The sequence below is a fragment of the Thermoascus crustaceus genome (assembly GCF_041956765.1).
Source record: "Thermoascus crustaceus strain CBS 181.67 unplaced genomic scaffold VTN00scaffold_2, whole genome shotgun sequence".
NCBI classification, from domain to species: domain Eukaryota; kingdom Fungi; phylum Ascomycota; class Eurotiomycetes; order Eurotiales; family Thermoascaceae; genus Thermoascus; species Thermoascus crustaceus.
In genome coordinates, this window is record NW_027192528.1 from 4,130,789 (window position 1) to 4,146,369 (window position 15,581).

General features: G+C 50.4%; 5 protein-coding genes across 5 annotated transcripts; 1 reads left to right on the plus strand and 4 right to left on the minus strand.

The window, feature by feature from the left end:
* Positions 1 to 956: 956 nt before the first annotated feature.
* VTN00DRAFT_4986 (uncharacterized protein) lies at positions 957 to 2,889 on the minus strand (the record flags this gene model as incomplete). The annotated part of the gene is made up of 3 exons (XM_069431468.1): positions 957 to 2,290; positions 2,348 to 2,563; positions 2,634 to 2,889. The coding sequence occupies 3 exons, from the start codon at positions 2,887 to 2,889 to the stop codon at positions 957 to 959; spliced, it is 1,806 nt and encodes a 601-aa protein (XP_069290501.1).
* Positions 2,890 to 5,095: 2,206 nt separating this feature from the next.
* VTN00DRAFT_4987 (uncharacterized protein) lies at positions 5,096 to 6,517 on the plus strand (the record flags this gene model as incomplete). The annotated part of the gene is made up of 1 exon (XM_069431469.1): positions 5,096 to 6,517. One exon carries the CDS (start codon positions 5,096 to 5,098, stop codon positions 6,515 to 6,517), a length of 1,422 nt encoding a protein of 473 aa, XP_069290502.1.
* Positions 6,518 to 7,355: 838 nt separating this feature from the next.
* On the minus strand, positions 7,356 to 8,975 carry VTN00DRAFT_4988 (uncharacterized protein; the record flags this gene model as incomplete). The annotated part of the gene is made up of 3 exons (XM_069431470.1): positions 7,356 to 8,362; positions 8,423 to 8,481; positions 8,551 to 8,975. 3 exons carry the CDS (start codon positions 8,973 to 8,975, stop codon positions 7,356 to 7,358), a joined length of 1,491 nt encoding a protein of 496 aa, XP_069290503.1.
* A 1,910-nt stretch (positions 8,976 to 10,885) lies between these two features.
* Positions 10,886 to 11,347, minus strand: VTN00DRAFT_4989 (uncharacterized protein; the record flags this gene model as incomplete). The annotated part of the gene is made up of 1 exon (XM_069431471.1): positions 10,886 to 11,347. The coding sequence occupies one exon, from the start codon at positions 11,345 to 11,347 to the stop codon at positions 10,886 to 10,888; it is 462 nt and encodes a 153-aa protein (XP_069290504.1).
* Positions 11,348 to 13,803: 2,456 nt separating this feature from the next.
* Positions 13,804 to 15,343, minus strand: VTN00DRAFT_4990 (uncharacterized protein; the record flags this gene model as incomplete). Its single annotated transcript, XM_069431473.1, has 2 exons — positions 13,804 to 14,490; positions 14,540 to 15,343. The coding sequence occupies 2 exons, from the start codon at positions 15,341 to 15,343 to the stop codon at positions 13,804 to 13,806; spliced, it is 1,491 nt and encodes a 496-aa protein (XP_069290505.1).
* Positions 15,344 to 15,581: the final 238 nt, after the last annotated feature.

Sequence of the window (15,581 nt, forward strand, 5' to 3'; positions counted from 1 at the left end):
CCTGCATATGTTGGGAAAAATTAAATGCCCAATGAATGTGTCAGCGGAATGAATTGCTGCGAAGGGCCTGTTATTGAGACATTTCTGTACTTCATATTCCTCCTTAGTCGTGTACTCCATGGGGCGTGAAGACATGGCGGCATCATACCGACGCGTAGATGAGGCCGTGTGCACAACGCATTCGCACGAGCGGATTGCATAAGAATCAGCATGGCCCATTTTCGGGTCTGTCAGGCATGAAGCAGGACGTAGCAAACTACAAACTAGCCGAGAGATGGGGCTCACGACAGCACGGTCACGGGGTCTTTACCTACAGCGCCGCAGCGAGAAACAGAGGAACTAGGGCCCAGTTACAAATCTGTTTTAACCTCCAGCTGGTACTTATGCAGTAGCTATCTCGGCATATAAAGATGAACGCAGGCGCTAATTAGAAAATTTTATTTAACATTAATTGAGTAGATACTATTATTTCAGCGCTCAGATAATGCTTACTTCGAATGGCTTCTCTCTGGCTTCACAGAGCCGTCAAGCTGTATCAAGATCCGTTGTTAGCTCAGTGCTTGCCATATACCTACGCAAAACAAGATCATCTCATTTTTGATATCCTATGCTTTACGGAAAGACCAAGGGCACACCCATTTCATTCTGCCATAAGTCCTGCCCAAAGAGTTCGCTCCTGACCTCGAGTGGTAACCAGATCGTTACAGCCATGGCCAATGGTGTGTACGGCCAATTTGGACAGTTTCCTTGTTCTAGGATTAGTGGACCTCTATGGAGATGCTTTGTTTTTCAATAGTAGTGCATATCCTAGTCGTGTCGAACAGTATCTACAGGTCGGAATTGCCGACGCTACAACAAAATTGTTGAGCGAGCGCTCCATTCTGGCCGCCATCCTTACTAAGAGAGTGGATTATCATATCTTTCGGAGCCGGCGTGCTCACTCTAATTTGTCACTCCTACAGAGTGACAACGCTCGCGCTCAGAACTCCACCTTCTTGTACCAGCGCGTTCGCAACCCGTTCCTCAACGGGTCTATCGACACCAAGAATCATCAATGCCTCTTTGGCAGACCCAATTTCCCCGTTGTCTTGTCCGGGGACAGCACCTCCAGAGTTTATCGAACGTGCATCCAGGATTCCTGCGTTGACCTCGATAGGAAGCTCTTTCGACACCGGAGCGACCGCCATGAAGTTGATATTGACGTTTTCTCTGCCAAGGATGCTTCCCACAACGCCGATCTTCCCGGGAGAGTCGTAGTTCTCACAAATAAGCAGTGTACCTTCGGGAACAAATGAGGTCTGAAAGCGGTCTAAGCGATTTATAAGGGGCTGTGACCCAGAACAAGTACCAGAAATGATATGGTGACGCTGCTGACGAGGCGACGGAACCGCCTTGGTAACGTCTTCGCCTACACACGAGGATGCTCGCGATGGTGACCTCGCAACCAAACTCACGAGCGAGGAATATGGGTGGGTTGAAGGATCGCGTGAGTGCTGTTCGTTGACGACGATACCGCGTTCGCGTGCTATGAGTTCCGCATTGACAATGTTTATATTGACACCCGCGGAGCCACTGATTGGCGTCATCAGACCCTTGATTAAAGCTGCAAACAGTGGCCTTGTATTGCTGATACTCGCGACCTCTCCTTGATATATGAGATCGTACGTGCTCCTATACATCGGTCCAGTGATTGTAGAGGTGTAGTGTTGGATGTGCAGACTTCCCATCTTCTCAACGAGGTGAACGAATGGCTGCAGTTTCTTGTACTCTTCTGGCAAGACCAGCGGGGCGTTCACTGCGCTACGAGGCAGGGCACCCTCCAGAATCTGGAGGACCTGTTCGCAGACGTCAATAGAAACGTTTTCCTGTGCTTCCACCGTCGATGCGCCCAGATGGGGCGTGGCCACTACTCGTGGATGAGCGATCAACTTGGCTGCGGTGGAGTCCGGAGCTGGCGGCTCAGAAGTAAAGACATCGACAGCAGCACCAGCCAGATGTCCAGATTCCAGAGCCGTCAAGAGAGCGGCCTCGTCGATAGTCCCGCCCCGGGCCACATTGAGGATGCGCGAGCCCGCTTTCAGCTGCGCCAACTCTGATGTGGATATCATGCCCTTGGTGGATGCAAGTAACGGGGTGTGGATGGTAAGGAAGTCTGCGGTGGGAAGCAGCTCAGTCAGGGACGAGACGAGGGTTACCGAAGCAGACGCAGCGACAGCAGGAGAAGCGTATGGATCAAGAGCAGTCACGTTCATGCCCAAGCCTTTTGCCAGTCTCGCGACAGTTAAGCCAACTGCATCACAATTGTATCAGTCTGATTGTCAAGTGCAAGAGAACACTTCTTTGGTACCTTTCCCCAGGCCAATAATCGCCAGAGTTTTACCCTTGACTTCTACCCCGACAAGTCTACTTCTTTCCCACTTCCCACCTTTGATGCTACTGCAAGCTTCTGGGACATTCCTTGCCATAGACAGAAGTAACGCAATCGTGTGCTCTGCAGCGGCTTGGACGTTTCCGGAGGGAGAGTTGACTACAACGATCCCAAGCTTCGTAGCTGTGTCAACATCTGCGATAACAAGAAATTAGGACGAATTCAATTTTCTTCAGACTCTGAGCTATGTATGGTCGCTGCTCACCAACATTGTCCACCCCAACTCCCGCCCTAGCGACAACTTTGAGCTTCTTCGCCGCCCGCAGCAAGGTAGCTGTCACCTTTGTCTCTGATCTCACGAGCAGAGCGTCGTATCCGGGGATAATCCTTAGAAGCTCGTCTGCGTTCAGACCACTGCGTTCGTGGACCTCGAGAGTGCCTCGAAGTAACGCCAATCCATCTGGCGAAAGCTTCTCGGGAACGAGGACCTTGTAGCGCTGCGCGTTATTCAGGGAAGGCATTGTGATCACTACCACAGATTTGTACGTTGCGTTTAAGAATAACAGATAAGAATACTATTCTACCAGGTTAAAGAAGAGAGCATGGCAGATACTGCTTTCCCGCATCTCAATTTAAGCAAAGAATACAAAGGAAGGGACAGATAAAACCTCATGGAGACAAACGGGCAGAGGGCATGCTCGATGCGGGCCGCTCCTGCTCGATCATGCTGTAATAGAGCAAGCGGGGTCTTATGCAGCCCCATCACTTCGATCAGCTCGGTTCCAATCCTTTCGTCCATTTATTTGTTTCTTTTGAAATGGGATCTGTGTTACCTGTGGGTGTCAGCACGGCCTCATCCCTAGCATCTGAGCAAATTACTTATTATGCTGCGTAAGATGGCGGGATCTAACCATCCACCACTGGCGTGACAGCAGCAAGGAAGTTTCCTGCTGAGGAAGGGTTAAAGCCTCCTGACAGGATCTGCGAATAGAAATTTAGCAGAGAGTTTGGCCTTAGGTATACCAGCAAAAGCAATCATGCCATGGAAGGTCGGGTAAAGACCCCGGGCAAGAAGACGGCTGGCTGTCCGAGAGCTCCATTGAGAGATTTACTACGCCGCACTCCATTTTAAGGGACTTCCAAAACTTAACTCCCTGTCGTTTGCTAAGAGCCCAAGACGCTAAACCCCGCGATGGGGCACATATTCGCAGATTCGCAATCTGGGAGATCGGACGACGGCTTTCTCTTTGATGGTGTTGGCTTCTCGACAGTCCTGAATCCACAGGATAGCACCAGCATTCGGGGGTAACTTTTAGCTGTCGATGTGTTCCTTTGCTGCATATCTGCTTTAGCGGAATCTCTAAAGTAAAATATCGGCGGCCAAAATATGCCTAAGCAGAGATGTGCTCATCAACTGTCTTAACGTTCCTCCTCAATGGCTAAGTAGGCAGACAAGCTATTCACAATGCATGGATTCTTTGATCAGTACTGGTTGTTGATGCGACGGTGCCTCTGCTTCAATCATGAACGGGGTTTAATGTCTTCCATAGAACACATTTTTTCTAACAATGGAGCGTCACATCGGATAATCTTTTCGCAGCCATCCCCGCTGACCCTTCTAGTGAGACTGAGACGGTGTTTCCCGACCTACGTTGTCCAGACTTCTGCCTTAGAACTTGCTTAAGTCGTCTGCGCGACCTGCACTGCCTTTGTTGAAGTGGCAAGTGCGACATCCTCGTTTGTGGTACAAAGCTGAGGCTTTCAGGAATAGTACAGGCAATACAACAGAAGTGATCTGGTCGACTCTCAGGGAGGGGCTGGTGTTGTGTTGGGCACGTAACAAAAAGAAATAAGCGTTTAGCCAGCGATGATCTTCTATCTACTCCATCCTCAGCAACTTGAACCGTGGATTTGCCTATCGTCAGCTTGAAGGACAAGCATATATGTATACATACACAGTACCGGTTGGGTAACCCAAAACTTGAATATTTCGCCATTGCCCCTGGCCACGTCAACTGTTGATACCCCTTTTCCCCGTCGCCGTCTTCCCCGCTAGACACCCCGGTCGGCGCATCCACAACGGGAAGCCGGTCACCCTCCGACCTGTCAGCAACGCCAGCAGCACGTTCGATCGGTGTGTTCTTAGCCCCAAAGGTTGCTACTATTTTCATATCCGTCCCCGCCAGCTACTGAATAGTCCGCGTCCCCGCCTGTACTCCACCTGAGTAGTTCCTTGTTTTTTGTCTAAATAATAGCTCGTTTCGATCTAATCTCTCGCTTCTAGGAACCTGTATTGAACTTGGTTGTGCTGCAGTCGATTCTCCACCTGTGAGTTGTCCGATCTTTGAGCTTGTAAAGCAAAAAAAGGCTCCTTTGTCAATGCCCAGAAATATCTTCCCCGCTTCAATGCAGTGCTTCGACCAAAGGGCTTGGGAATAATGGCACAATGGTCGGTGTTCCTTACAGCAAAGGGTGTTCCCTCTGCCGCGAAAGGCATATCAAGGTCAGTTGATAAATCTCGTGTTCTTTCAACGATGTACTCTATAACTACATGGACTCACTGCGCATTGATGGATGCGGCCTGACCAGTGTGACGAACTTCGTCCGGAGTGCACACAATGTCGAAGATACAGATCCCCATGCCCGGGGTACAACCGCGATCTGAAGTTCCAGGACGAAGGCCCAGGCCTACAACGGCGACATAAGCGGTCATCACGGCGTCCCAGTATGCATTTGGACAGCAGCGGTGTTGGCGGAGTTCCTGTTCCGTCCGCCACGAGCATGATTAAGGACAATGCAATGGCACTGATGCATCTCCAGGCTTCTGCAGCCTCCATGGATGAGAGCTTCTCTCCATCGCTCGTCCGCAAGGCCTTCGTCAGCCAGCAACCACAAGTGTTCGCAGACTTTGTCTCCGCGGCGTTCCCTACGCTCTATTTCCACAACAGGTTTCGAGCAGGAACTGACCCGTCCTTCCCAGAATATATTGTGCGGAACTTCGGTTCCCATCCCTACCAAGACTCAAGTGTCTGCTGCCTCAGCGGCGTATACCTGGCCCATCTGACCAAGGACCCGCGCCTCCTCAGGGCCAGCCGCCAAATGTACGCGATGGCTTTGAGGGGGGTTATCAAGGCCTTGGATACGGACGAGGCGTTGTCAGATGACATGCTCAGTACCGTCATGATGCTTAGCGTCTATGAGATGTATGCGCGGACATCGAAAGATGCTTGGGCCCGACATGCAGATGGTGTCAAGCGACTGATGCTTAGCCGTGGTGTGAAGGCCCACGAGACGGGGTTTGGACGTTCATGCTATATCGCATTCAGAGGATTTCTGATTGCAACGGCCTTCTTCGAGGGGAAACCATGCTTCCTTGACGAGGAAGAGTGGCAGCAATTTGCTGTCAAAGTGCGGGAGGAGGACTCCCAGAAGCCAGGAGAATGGTCTGCCTTCGTCAACATATCGGAATTAATCTTTATGGAGATCGCAAAGTGTCCGAGACACCTGAGTGAAGCGCGCGCAATCACACTGTCTTCCCCTCCCGAGGAAGTAGCATCTCTTGTCCAGCGCATTCGTGGCACGCGTAGCAAGCTCATTGTGCTAATCGATGAACTGACGTCCTGCATTGCCGCACACAGCCAACGGACGCATGGGTTCGTATACAGACCCAGCAACTTCGTCGGGCCGGTCCCTGAGGTGTTTCCCGAAACCAGCCCGTCTCTTCTCCTGCGGGGAGCCAACAGCACCGTTGCGGCTCTCGACCAACTGCTCCGAACGATCAGAGTCGACTCGCCCGAGAATGACACAAACTCATCCTCCCGAGTCGAGGAGATCCCCTCACCGACTCCGTCTGCCGATTTCGGCTCCCAATCATCCTCCTCTTCTGGGTCCAGTCCACAGACCATCTCCACTGTACACGAGACACCCCAGACGTTCTCTTTACCGTTCCGCATCGTCTCCGAGATTGGTCGTGGACCGTCAAAGACGTCTGATAAGACCGATCCTCGGGCTGTTACCTGGCTCGACCGCATCGCGTCATCGATGGGGATGCTGGGAACGGAAATCGTATACGAGCTGCGGGACGAGGATGATCCCAGCGGCAAGGGAAAGGATGCAGTGACCGCCGTCATCGAAGAGATTGAGGATTGATGGACCCAACCTAGGTATTCTTTTGAATTCCATAACACATCGACGTCGACATGGAGTTGACTTTCCAACATCGATGCACCTTTTTTCAGGTGCGTAACTGTCGATTCACTCGGAACGCCCCTGTCCTTTGAAAAGTGTCTCTTCGCTAGTCCCATGGAATGATGGACGACCACCAGAAGCAATCTTGACTCAAAAGGCCCCACACTCTGAAAGAGGGCTCTTAGCACGCTCTGACAGCAAGAGGGACAACGCAGTGTTTCCCAATGCCGCTTCCACCATGAACTCAATGGGACGATAATAATTCGACTTCTGAAGCATCCAGAGCTTCTCATCCAGCTGCAGATTGTGGGTTATCTATGCAAAACTACTATGCGCAATCTACCGTGACAATTTATACACAATACCCATTTTTGAGCTCCAGTTTTACCAGTCGTGTTTGAAGCTATAAAACATGGACTGCAGTGTGCTGACAAGGCATAATGGCCCTTGCATTTTGGCTTCTTTATATACAGTGCATTTCCGCGTTGGAACAGACTGCAGCAAGATATGGTATCAAGCGTCGATACATCTACTTATATCATTAATGACCACGGCATGGGATAAACGAGACGCAAACGATTAGTTCTCGTCTATTTCTTGAACGTGGATAATTTAATTCTCTCTTTTCACCATGAGTACATTTTTCGGCGTTTTGATAACAACAGGAATTTACCACCTTTTTCAAGTCTGCTCATAAGTACTCATACGTATCCAGCTGTGACTCGACTTACCCGCGACTGAATCCTATATACAAACGCTAAATTCGACAGACAATGCAGGATAACGGATAAATCATGAACTAATACTCCATGGAGTCCTCGAAAAGCTTCCTCAGCTCTTCCTTCTCAGCCTGGAGCTCCTCACTCAGGTTTGGCGCCAGCATCAGCACCCGCTTCTGCGGAATCGTGCCCTCAATCAATCCGTCGATGTCCGACGACTTGAATCCAAGGGCCTTAAGACCGCGCGGTTGGTCGCCCAACTTGATCAGGAACTCGGCGATTGCTTCACCAAGGACCTCACCGGCGCTCTCGCGCTTCACGTTGGAGATGTCGACACCAAACGCCTCCGCAGCAGCAAGATGGCGGTCTGGGTTCGATGCCGCGGTGAAACGAAAGACGGCCGGCGCCGACACGGCCACGGAGACACCGTGGGGAATAATGGGGTGGTCGACGGCGTACCCGTTGTGCTTGTACCCCGGGTTCTGGCCCGAGATCGGGTAGCTCATGCCGTGGCAGAGATGGACACCCGCGTTGCCGAACCCGACACCGGCCAGTGTCGCGGCCAAGAGCATCTGAGACTGGGCTTCAAAGTCATCGGGATCCTTAACTGCACGCGGCAGGTATTTGACCGTGCTGCGGAGGGCTTGCAGGGAGAAGATATCAGAAATGGGGTTCGCACCCTGGTAGGCGGGGCGGTTGATCGGATTCATGGGACGGGGGATACGCTCGTTGAAGGGGATGGCGGTCCACGATTCAAGAGAATGGCAGAGCACATCCAAACCGGAAGCGGCGTGGACGGCGGAGGGCATGGTACGTGTGTTGATGGGATCACAGATACCCAGGGTGGGCTTGAGGGCGCGGTGTGCGACGCCAGTTTTGGCTCTCTTGGAGACGAGATCGAAGATTGCGGTACCGGTGGTCTCAGAGCCAGTACCGGCTGTGGTAGGTACCGCGATGAGGGGCTTCAATGGCTTGGTGATGGGGAGGCCCTTGCCGAGAGGGGCGTTGACGAAGTCGAGGAAGTCGGCGTCGGGGAAGACGGTGTAAAGGTTCATGAGCTTGGTGGTGTCGATGACGGAGCCACCACCTGAAACGTCAGATCTTGTTCAAGCGATGCAGGATTTGTCCTTCAGGTTATTGAACCTACCAACAGCAAGGAACGCATCCGGGTTGTAGGGCTTGGCGAATGCGATAGCCTCCTTGATTCTATCAAACGTCAGCCTTGACTCCCTTTCTCATCTTGACCCAGACAAGACGGTATAAAAGAAAACTTACGAACTATCCTTCGGCTCTACCCTCACCCTATCAAACACGGTAAACTCGATCCCCTCCTTCGTCAGCCCCTCCACCACCTGCTTCATCGCATCCAACTTCCCCACATTCACGTCCGTCACCACACACACCTTCTTCGCCCCCAGATTCTTAAAATCCATCCCTACCTCTTTCGTCGCGCCAGGTCCGAATCGGATACTTGACGCCGCCATTTCGAACGCATACTCCTTCTGTCGGGACGTGTCGACGGGCGTGGCCAGGTGTCGCCGGACATTGTTCAGCGTCTGTCGTTGCTCGTGGTGGTGGTGGTTGGGGTTCGAGTGGCAGGGGCAGGTAGGCGGGTGGGTGAATTGCACGGTGCGGAGGAGGTTGAGGGCTCGTTGTGTTGCGGAGGGGGCAATGCGGATCGCGGGGGAGATGGGTGCCATTGTTGTTTGGTCGTTGGATGTAGTAGATTTGGGTTTCTGGGGATGCGGGGAAGGGAGTCTTGGCTGTAAGACAGGTCATGCGAGAGTCGCAGGGGTATCAACAACAATAATCAGAGGTCTTTGTAGAGGGACTGAAGAGTATAAAGAAGAAATGAATAGAAGAAGAATGAGGGAAATAGATGCAGTAGCTGGCCCTCGGGGAGGAGGCCATATATGACCGGGGGGAGTTGGCCGTTAAGCGCGGAGTCCTACTAAGAATGCGGGGGCGGGAAAGCCTCCGGTCACGGTCGGCTACTTGTCCGGACCGAGCTTCACTCACGCTTGACCGCATGATCAGAGTGGATGTCGACCTCGGGCTTGCTTTAAAAGTATTAAAATAGATGATTTGTCCATATTGTTTCAATGTCTCTCGTGATCTGTCTAGAGTGGAGGGAGATCGCGTCGTATCAATCTTGAATGTAAAAAGAGAACTGTCTACTTCATATTTTTTTTTCCTCTTAACTGGAAGGGACAATATTGCCGAACCTGACACCTGCAGGAACAACATGTTGTCATCGAGGCCCCTCGGATTATTACGTATTAGGCAACTTGCGTACTAGCCCAAGTGCCCTGCTTAGATCCACAGATAACAACACATCACGAGGGCACAATCGTTCCGTTTTGCAGAAAAGTCAGGTACTTCTCAGTATCTAAGGTATTAAAATCAAGTCCTTAAAGGACTTTGAAGTAAATACCGTCTAGCTCCTATGTAAAATAGACAAAAACACAATCTACCTATCTAGTCTAGTTGCAGTCGCCACTCACTCAACTTGATAAGGACAAAAAAACCCCAACGCTGTCGTTAAGAAGAAGAAATTAAATTAAGCTTAATCTTGCTGCAATAGCACATGCCCTATAATGAGACCTTTCATTTTCCAACATTATAATCTACTCTCAGTTTCTTACACGCTAAGTAAGATAGGTAGAAGAAAGGGCAGAACTATCTTTTAGAATTGGAAAAAATTCGACAGGATTGGCTTGGAACAATGTGCCTATACTGCCTATCTGGGTGGGTACAGCACCTACCGATCTGCTTACCTAGCGGGATATTGACGTGCATCACCCATCTAGATCAAGTAGTTGGAGCCTACTACATAAGGATAAATAAAGTAGGTCAATAGATACCCGATGTTGTACTGAGCCACTGTACAGTCTAATCGACAATACCATATTCCCGTTGCAGAAAAAAAAAGATATCTAGTACTATTATGGTATTTATTTCCGCAGGTACCCATGGAATACTCCACCTGACTTGGGTACTTAGGTAACTTGTACCAGGGACATTGTGGTCATGTGTTATTATCTATCTTGCCTTCCGATTGCCACCACGTGCTGAGATTCATTCTTCTAGGCATACGTCTCTATCCCCCCTATGCATATAGCTGACGCACAGGTTACTACTGCGGGATCAAGCATCAAGGACTGCTGAGATACGTGGCATCAGAGTCAACGGTAGCTTTGGCATATGACGTAGTACAGGCCATATTTCCTCATTTGAAACCCCTGACGGGATTGTTTTATTTGGATAAAGACAGACTAGGTACCCATTACCAAGTATTATCGTTCTTCCATCCAGCTTTTGTAGATGCCAAAGCAAAAAGAAAATCCAGGTACAGAATAAATCACGAACAGCTCCTTTTTTTTTCAGCGCAATTTCTCGGTCACATTCGTACCTACTCAGGCCCTATGCAATTAATTGGTAGGAAAGAAACGTAACGGGAGACTTTCCGTCCATTTCTGTCTCTGTTCAAGAATATCAGTAAATGAGTGTCAGGTACAAATTTAGTTGTTCAACTGTTAGGTACTCGTATTAAAAGACTAAAGGAACGAGTGCTGACCCTCTGTTCCAATCGAATGATAGTTACTCCCGCTCAGCAGGTCGTCAAGGTCAGGTCCGTCCCAGACTGGCAAGCCTTGACCTCGCTGCCTCCCGACGGCAGGCCATGTGCCCACGTAATGGAACCGCATGAGCGGTCTGACGGGACCAATTCCACCCGGCTCCCGTGGAAAGGGTCACCAAAGACATCCGATGGATCGTACCAGATCTGGTTACCCTGCAGGTTGTATGCGAAGATGGTCTGCGGCTCGCCGGTGTACAGACCGTGCTCGACGCGCGTGATCTTGAGCGCGATCCCGCCGGAGGTCCTGTCGACACGGAAGGACTCTGTGTAGTTGGCGTTGGGTTTAATCGTGACTTGGGGCCCGACACTCGAACCGACAGACCAGAGGTAGATGGTTGTGTTGCAGTGGTTGACGATGATGGCGTTGCTGGCTGCGTGGGCCAGGGAGGCGAGGGTTGCCGTGGCAGCTAGGACGAGGCTGGTGAAATGCATTGTTGCTTTGCAGGAGTTTGCAGTTATTATTAAGTAGAGTAGATTTTTCGTATTATATAGATTATTATCACTTGGATATGAGATGGCATGTCTTGAGTCTCCCTTATATAGAGCCGTACGGAGCCGCCTTTTTGTCTCCTGTCTCACTTGCGAGTACCCGTTACGGGTCGTTGTGACTGTCGATGAGTCGTTCAGCCTACTTTGTGATGACTATACGACCATGATGCTTCTATAAAAAGCTTCTTGTGATGGGAGTCTGCGATCTCAATCCGTATCGTGCCTAAATCCGGCAATGCGGAGTTCCCGACTCCTTGTTCGATGGCTCTGCCTGTAGTTGGGCCACAGAAACCGGGTCTCCTAGCAGGATATAGAGAAAATTGGGCCATGGACGTCCTGTCGGAGAGACAGAGCCGAGAATAGGAGATATTGAGAATAAGGTCATGACATCATCTCCACCTGGCAGTAAGGCCATGAGAAAAGGGATTCCATGAACCAAGGTAGCAATTGTGTAGGTCCTATGACTGAGTGAGACAGGAATCTTCTCATCACTAGCTGGATAGGTTCACACCGTAGTAGATACCGAGAGATTGTTTGTGATACGGTTAGCCAGGTGCCTCCTGTTCAGGCTAACAGCCGTCTTCGCTCCAGGCAGGTGTCTCAGAAGAAATATCGTACTTAATGCAACCAGGACAAACCGATTGACTTGGTTCAGACCGGCATGGAAAGTAGACTACCGAACAGAGGATATTGTTGGACGGAAGGGGTTCGCGATGGTGCGGCGGACGGACTCGGGCGGTTACGTGCGCCGCCCAGCCTTTCCTTCACGCATAAAATCCTCCAGAATCAGATTCACAGTCGAGGAAGCGGTTCCTGGCTCGAGAAGTCCTGGACCTCTCCAATGAGAATGCAGTTAGTTAGGTGTGGTCCACGAGAGAACTGCACCTCTGCTCTACTCTGCACCCCTTCCGTCGGGTTCAAAGGTTACCTGAGCGATTTGCGAAATTCCGAGTTAGGTCCGAGTAGAGTAGTATGCGCCTAATACCTCGACCCCCCTTAACATATGTAACATTGACTTGGCTGCCAATTCCATTGACGACGGAAGGTCCCCACTGTTCTCTTGTATCCCAGTATTCCGGATGAGATCGAGTTTGCTACCCTTTTTAACTTTCCCGACTCCTGCAGGTCCCACAGCAGTGCTAGGACGCGATAATAGTATGTTCGTCTGGCTATGACTTTCCTCGCTAGCTTCTGAAACTGCATCTTTTCTACATTTGAATGGAATAGAGTATTGGAAATCGGAGGACAGGAATACTTCGAACGACACTCACCTGGTTCAATGAGGCGATCTCTTGCACATACTTTGCTCTGTACTCCGTACTACATTATCCTTCCCTGTTGATACCTAACGGCACGGTATATCCATTCGGATAACGAATTTAAAGCTCGGACCTGGAATTTCCTGTACCACGCAAACGCGGGAACCAAAAATAGGTATCTAAGTAGGCTGTAAACAGGAATAATGCTAGGTCTAGGGATCAACGTGGCATGCTGTTATTTCCAAACCCGCCTGCATCCATGGTAAAGGTAGATCCCTCGACTGGTCCAACATGAGGGCATACGTATGAAAGTGCTTAATTCGGCACTAGCTGTTTGGCGTTAATGCTCATTGTGGATGCCAGTGGTCACCGTGACCTCCAGCCAACTTTCCTGATTCGGAAGATCCATACCCTTGAGAGTTCAAATGTGGATACACCAAATATTCTCCTTCACTGGCTTTATATAGCAGGGACTATAATAATACTCCGTAGTCAGGCAGCGCAGCCATCTCCAGCTCAGATAGACAGAGCGTTGAAGCCAATCCCGACCACCCCACCCTTCCGTCGAGAAACGAGCTAAAAGACAGTATACAAGAGCCTGAATGTATGGTTTGACCATTGCCCCTACGGAGAGAGAGGCATGTCGCGAACTGCAGTCATTGTATCGACTTTGGGGAATCTCTTGCAAAATGCTGTAGAGTATCAGTCGTTGCAAGCGGTTGTCCATTTGACTAAATAGCACATGTACTATAGAATAGGCCTCGAAGACGAAGCACTGTAGAAAGCTAAGGGACAGCTTAGAAATAGAAAGAAAAAGTATTTGCACCATTTTATATTATATACATTCATGAATAGAAGAGGTCTCGCAATGTAAACACTCAGGGTCTAAATATGTACTGCCGCAAGAGGCAGCCATCATCGGTTGATGACTCGAGCCATGATGCGACCCCAAACACACACACACATATATATATTGATAGGTTCGGCCATGGATATCAAACAAAGAAAACTGCGTTAAGTCGAATAATTTCCAGTTCGACTCGTATCCTCTCTCATGCGTGTCTCTGTTTTCCCCTGCGACACCAGAGACAGACAAGGCAGATACTGGGATACCTGGATAAGGGAAGGGAAGTCCCAACTTTAGACGCTGATGATGCTGGAGTATCCAAGGCTACTGCTGTCCTGTTGAGCAACAACCTGGATATACTTCTCCTTCAAATTCTCGAGGGTCTTCACCGTCTCAAATCCCGTCCGCGGCACGGTGGCGATCAAAGTCTTGTTAGCGGCTTCCTCGGAGTTGCCGCCGTAGATGGCCCAGTTGTCGTAGTCAGTGGCACCGTTCCAGCTCATGGCCACCTCCACAGTGTTGGGGGCAGTTCTGCTGACGACGACAGCGGGCTGCCAGAAAGGCGTGGCATGCCATTCTTGCTTGTAGCCGCGGTATGATGCAACCTGGTTATCCGGACCGAACCGAGCCGTCAAGAGCACGTTGCCTGCAGCGTCGAATTCTTTGACCTTGGTAATAGAGCCATAGTTCACGAAGCCGTGGGAGGCAGCGGAGTTGTCCAGGAGCTGATAGCTGCCCTGGCTAACGCTGTGGGTTTCATCATTAGGATCATTAAGGGTCTGAAGGTTCGAAACGGCCATGTTTGCCAGATCGACACCCAGACGGAGACCGGTAGAAGGACCCTGCGAGGAAGTCGGGGTGTTGGCATTGTTGAACATAGTCAAAACGAGACCCTCGTTAGTCTCATTAAACACCCGAATGTCATGTTGCCAGGCAAACCCGCAGCCCTCGCCCTGCTTGAAATCACCGCCGTCCTCGCCCTACGGCCCATCAGCTTCTCATACGTCCACAGTGGTGAAGGTGACTTACGCTGAGCTGCCATCTGACGGTTCCATCGTTGTTAATATAGTAACCTGACCAATAGTGGCGGATGGAGATCATGTATCCCTCATTTACAAGTTCGACAGCGTTAATGTGGTAAGCGTCCCACCCATGTTCCTGAGAGGTACCTGAGTCTGCCAGGCCCTGCTTTGAATCGGTGAATGGGAGATCATCGGGATGGTCTAGGGCACTCCACGAATACAGGATTTCGTTTGTACGGATATCAATCTCGTAGAACTGCCCATCGAGAATCCAACCATCCTCAGCGCCTCCAATCGAGCGCAAATCGGCTTGGGTGACGTTGTAGGCGGTTACGAGCAGCGTGTTGCGGGGTGTGATTGTACTCTCATGAAGATCGATGTAGGAGTCCTTAGTTTCGCCAGTTGGGCTGACAAAGTTGTCCGTCAGCTTAACTGTGTAGATCTCCTTGTATGTGTCATCAAGGATGTGGACCGTGCCGTAACCGAATCCGATTTCCATCATCTCACCAGCCCAGAAGGTGATCACGTCGCGACCGAAGAGCTTCTGAACCCTAAAGTTCGCCGTCACTTCTTGTGGGCCCTGGTAGACCAGATTACCATCCTCGTCGTAGATGAGTGCTGCAGTTCCGGCTGGCTGGTTGTCTCGAGGGCCAATGAAAATGGAGCCGGGGACAGTCTCGCCAGTTTTAGTAATTTCTAGTTTCGGGGGTTGGAAAGGCGCGGTCTTGTAGGTCCAGTACGGCCATGACTGACCAACGGCCTGGAGAGAAAGCAATAGCGTGCAAACGGCAGTTGAAAATAGGCGTGTCATGGCGTGCAGACGGGGTGGATAGCCCTATCAACAGCCCAAAAAGGATATAGATACAAGAAAAAGAACGAATGACAGACTAAAAGAATGACGATAAAACAGAGCGAAATGGTGTGAGCAGAGATACCCCAGAGAATATGGAGTACAGCTATATAAACAGGGGAAGAGCTCCAATCCTCTAAAGGCTCAAACGAAAATTGATTAACAGGCACCATTGCAAGACATCGCAACAGCCAGTCAG